We start from the raw sequence: 5,197 nt of genomic DNA, 5'->3' as shown, positions 1-5,197 counted from the left end.
CACTTCATATGTTACATATGACATTGTTTTATCTTACTAATAAGGTCTTTGTTAAATCAACCTCCTGCAAGACTACATCATATGACATTGTTTTATCTTACTAATAAGGTCTTTCTCAGGAGGTTGATTTAACCAGGAGGTTGATTTAACAAAGACCTTATTAGTAAGATAAAACAATGTCATATGTAACATATGAAGTGCTGACTTAGCTTGGAACAACATTAGCTCTACCACCAATTCCTGGTGTAACACCAAGCAAGTTTTGACCTGAAGTGCTGGCTTAGCTTGGAACTACATTAGCTCTACCAACACTTCCTGGTGTAACACCAAGCAAGTTTTGACCTGAAGTGCTGGCTTAGCTTGGAACTACATTAGCTCTACCACCAAGCAAGTTTTGATCTGAAGTGCTGACTTAGCTTGGAACTACATTAGCTCTACCAACACTAACTGGTGTAACATCAAGCAAGTTTTGACCTGAAGTGCTGACTTAGCTTGGAACTACATTAGTTCTACCAATTAGTTTCTTTATCAAAGAAAGGACAATTCTTTTCATATGTATATTTCTACATATGCTCATTAGGTCAGGCGTTGTGATGATGGAACTAAAATGTTTTCTACTGTACAAGTTATATACAAAAGTGTACACATCTTCACTAACCTCGACTACACATGATAACCTAACACACAACCCGTATACTTTTAATAGGGTAATGACAGACAAATGATGATAAAATGTTAAAGGATTTATCTGAATAAATATGTGTATATATATTATTTTCACATTTCTGAAGGGTTATATCCATGATATCTACATGATGGTCTTGTGTTCCCGACTACCTTTAATAAATGACGAGAAGTTCCTTGAAGACCAGGAGGATATCTACTGAACTGGGAAACAGTCAAGGCTAAAACAAAGTTATTGCAAAACATGGTGTCCTCAGTATCAAGATATGATTTATTGATTCTCATAGACATATTCATCTCTACAAAATAAGTGATTTAAAGTCATATTTGGGTATAAAAAGATATTATGCATATGAACTCACAATAACATAGGCACAACATAACAGTTTCGATGTTTAATTTTGCAACACCCATAAAACCCAAGTTTCAAGAATAAAGTAAAAACCCTTCTTTAACAGTAACAAATAAAGAAACCTTAATAAAAATGAATACCATACGAAACATTGTAAATTAACATTTTTTTTTTCTATCTCAAGAGGTAGTAAATAATTGATTTTTTTATATTGCAAGCATTGAGAGATATAGACTGAAAATGAAACGTCAAAATTTTTTTTATTTTGTCAGCCATGACCAAAACATAGCGTACGTACAGCTCATAATAATTTGGAATATAAAATATTTCCCAAAAAACTATTTCTACTTCCAAGAATATTTCAATGAAGAAGTAGCCTGAGACCTTAGGTCAACTTGGTGAAACATAGTGTAGTTATATACTACTGATAAACTCGAAGTTGGTGCCATCCACGGTGTTACTATTACCTCACTATTTCTACTTCCAAGAATATTTCAATGAAGAAGTAGCCTGAGACCTTAGGTCAACTTGGTGAAACATAGTGTAGTTATATACTACTGATAAACTCGAAGTTGGTGCCATCCACGGTGTTACTATTACCTCACTATTTCTACTTCCAAGAATATTTCAATTTTAATACACAGTAATTGAACCAAACACTAGAAAGCACAAGTTTAACTACAGCTTCACGTATACAAGGTGGGAACTATCCTAATATGATTTCCCATCTACAACAGAGGCTGCTTTATTATCTACATACATCTTGCTAATTAACTCCAGACCTGGTGTATCAAGCCTGACAAACATTAAATTCACACTACTTATAATGTAAAGATCATTAAACATAAATCACCCGTAACATTATGCTACAAACTTAACATTATAATTTTTTATTATTCATACCCAATGATAACTAATGTGAGGTTAGTCTGACAGGACCTTCAATTCTTCAGACTATTTCTAGAGTTGTCATGATTTGATCTATAGTTTAATACCGGATCAAGTTTACACGTGATCTTTGATTAAAACACCTCAAAACTCTGACTGAAAAATATGCAGATAAAAAGTGTCCTTAAAATACATTAAAGTTACGACAAAGTGGACATCTAGTGGTTAAACAGTTTAAAAATAGGCAGTGTGACAGCTGCTGATAAGTGACACAAAGTTTGTAACTGCATTTTTGGTTTCACAAAAGCAAAATTGGTCCCTTAAAAATACATCACGAAAAATAAAACTTGTCATCTCTAGAAAACAAAATGCTACTTAACATTGTTGTTTTTTGTATATTATTTCACAAATTTTTAAACCAGGATAATTATTGTCACTGTACTTTATAAATTTTGTTTCTTACCCTAAACAAACAAAAATATATCTTGTACTAAACTTCTGAGCCAATTCTTTTAAAACTGGAATATTTGTCATCATGTCTAGTTTCAAGTCCACAAGTTTTCTGTCACAACATCTTTCTATTTAAAAGTCCGTAATCTGATAACTTGAGAACTAAGTAACAAGCCAATGTTTGGAGTAGTACAAAAAAGAAATGATATTTAAAAATATCACTATTTTACATCTATAGTGCTCCATATTTTGTTAGAATCAATATTTTTTATTTATTAAAAATGTTTTATAATAAAACTAATACTAGCTCATGTGACAGTTTCTGTTCTATTATAGCATTTCAAAAAACTTGTATTGTTAATTACTAGTTACACTAAGATGGCATTATTTATCCAATATGGCAGCTATCTGGGTAGCAAAATTCGTATTTTTTGAGAATGCTAGAATGTTCACTAAATCTGATAAAGGCTGGCTTCGAGTTTTTTAGTGTTTAATTTAGTGGATGGGGGCCTAGATGATTTATTTATTTAGAGTTAAGCTTGGTAGGATTATTATTTCAAATTAATATTTATATTTAGAAACTATCAGACAACATACTTATGAAGAAGTTGCTTTAAAAAAACAACTTGACCAAAAAACGAAAATCATACACAGACTTGTTAGTACAGTTCTCCCGCAGTTTTTACCAGCACCAGTACCTGATGCACAGAACACGATCTGTTGTCCTGTTTTATTCTACGTGATGTAAAAAAATGTATACTTTAATATTTGTAGGCACAAGCGTACAAGGTTTTCAGTGTATTTCACATACAATATGGCGAGTTGTTTTTTTCAAATTTGGTAACAACATGAAAATTTGAACACTTACTAGTTAACTTTTAAAAAATAAGATAAACCTTGTTTTCGTTACATAAATGTAACATAAAAAAGAATCAAGTTGTCCGTAAAAAAAGTAAAAAAAATATAAAAAGCAAAATTCTCATTACATATAATCTCATACTATTAGATAAGTATATCTGATTGTCCAGACAAAATATTTACTGCATAACCCTTAACGCTCCAACTCAAACATAACCCGGGCAAAAATATAATCTAGCATAACCCTTAACGTTCCAACTCAAACATAACCCGGGCAACAATATAATCTAGCATAACCCTTAACATTCCAACTCAAACATAACCCGGGCAACAATATAATCTAGCATAACCCTTAACATTCCAACTCAAACATAACCCGGGCAACAATATAATCTAGTATAACCCTTAACGTTCCAACTCAAACATAACCCGGGCAACAATATAATCTAGCATAACCCTTAACGTTCCAACTCAAACATAACCCAGGCAACAATAAAATCTACTGTCTCTGTTGAAGAATTTTAAAAATTTCTTGACACTCTATTTCAGCAATTCTTCTGTACTGTTCCACTTCTTCTAACATCTGAAAAAAAACAACAACAACAATAAAACTGTAAATACATAAGGGAAAACAGTTTTTATTCTTAGGAGAAATATAATTCAAAATTCCATACTTAACACAACTCTTTTTCTTCATACATGTTTCCGTTTCAACATCAAGCCATGCTCTATCCACTGTGGGGAATTAAACTCAGTATTCTATTATTGTAAACTTACCATTCACACACCAGGTAGAGTTTTCTTGTCATAGTGTACAGTATTCTATACATTATCACTTCTATTGTTTTCTACTTTTTTTTTACGGTATTCTGTGTTGTTCATTATGTAAGGCTCGCGAAATGTGTCAAGAGTTAGCTCCAACAAAAAGAACTAGACACAAGATATCAACATGATGATAGCCCAGTTTTTATTAAAGTACTTTTTTGAATTTTATCTATTTGTTTGTTTTAGAATTTTCCTGCAAAGATACACAAATGGCTATGTGAATATGGCCATTTCTAATCTTGAACTGACAACTGGAGAATAGGTAGCTGATCAATGGCACTCACTGCTAACTCTTCAGCACACCAACTGGATGTAAACCATGGGCCCTCGACTTTGAAGTCTGGACACGTTAACCATAAGGCAAGCCCCCTCCCCTACTTATGATTATATCTATTTGTACATCTAACCTTCTCTCACACAAAGCGATTTCAATCTTCTTTCTGCTCCTAAGCAGTGCATTGGTCTATATACCCAACAAATTTCACACCACTTTTGAACGTGTATAGAGCATGTGACCACTCTCCACCAATAGTATTTCACCACCTATGTTGGTGCAGCTAGCACACTCTGATTTTTCCCACTCAATCCTCAGTTTTGAGAACTGGTAGGATCTAAAATGAATAACACCAGCAGTGAGGAGTAAGGGTTAGAAGTGTAGAAATGGAGATAAATACCTATGAGAAATACATTTTCAGTGTGAGAACATGTTAACTTCTGATATGGTCTTACCTCACACAAAAGGTGCATAATAGTGAAACGAAGCAGAAAGCAGCCACCTCGAAATAACTGATGTGCTCAAAGATAAATTTGAAGCACACATGCGGGCCACAAGACTACTGCAACAGGTATGCTCTTCATCCCATAAGAAGGAAACGAACCTGACACGATCAGGAAAAAAGGAGTGCACAAACCTAATTTTTTCCGAGTTTAAGTAGCCTACTTTGTTATTAATTAGTAAATATTTAAGAAGGCTTACATTAAACGAGAGGTTTTCACACAACTTAGAAATTTCTTGTACAAAGATATCTTAGAAATCTGAAATATTAGGTTATCAAGAAATTAATGTCGCTTTTTTTTAGATGAAAAAAACTGAACAACTTATATATCAAAACAAAACATTTATTGAATGAAATAGTCTCC

At 32.8% G+C, this 5,197-nt stretch overlaps 1 protein-coding gene across 2 annotated transcripts in view; it reads right to left on the bottom strand.

Moving 5' to 3' along the window:
• Nucleotides 1–1,277: 1,277 nt before the first annotated feature.
• LOC106473845 (formimidoyltransferase-cyclodeaminase-like) overlaps nucleotides 1,278–5,197 on the bottom strand; it is a 12,874-nt gene continuing 8,954 nt past the window's right edge. Inside the window, exons 5-6 of one of the 2 annotated variants that reach the window (XR_002613789.1) lie at nucleotides 1,637–3,815; nucleotides 1,278–1,503 (exon numbers count right to left, since the gene is read on the bottom strand). Coding sequence is in view for 1 of the 2 variants with exons in the window: in XM_013934525.2 (XP_013789979.2) it covers nucleotides 3,732–3,815 (84 nt within the window). In the remaining variant the exon portion in view is untranslated. Of the gene's footprint in view, nucleotides 3,816–5,197 lie in introns of both variants that reach the window. The other variant, XM_013934525.2, reaches the window with a different exon arrangement.

The sequence above is a fragment of the Limulus polyphemus genome, unplaced genomic scaffold (assembly GCF_000517525.1).
Source record: "Limulus polyphemus unplaced genomic scaffold, Limulus_polyphemus-2.1.2 Scaffold6551, whole genome shotgun sequence".
Lineage (NCBI taxonomy): Eukaryota > Metazoa > Arthropoda > Merostomata > Xiphosura > Limulidae > Limulus > Limulus polyphemus.
This window is presented reverse-complemented; position numbering and strand designations above follow the sequence as displayed.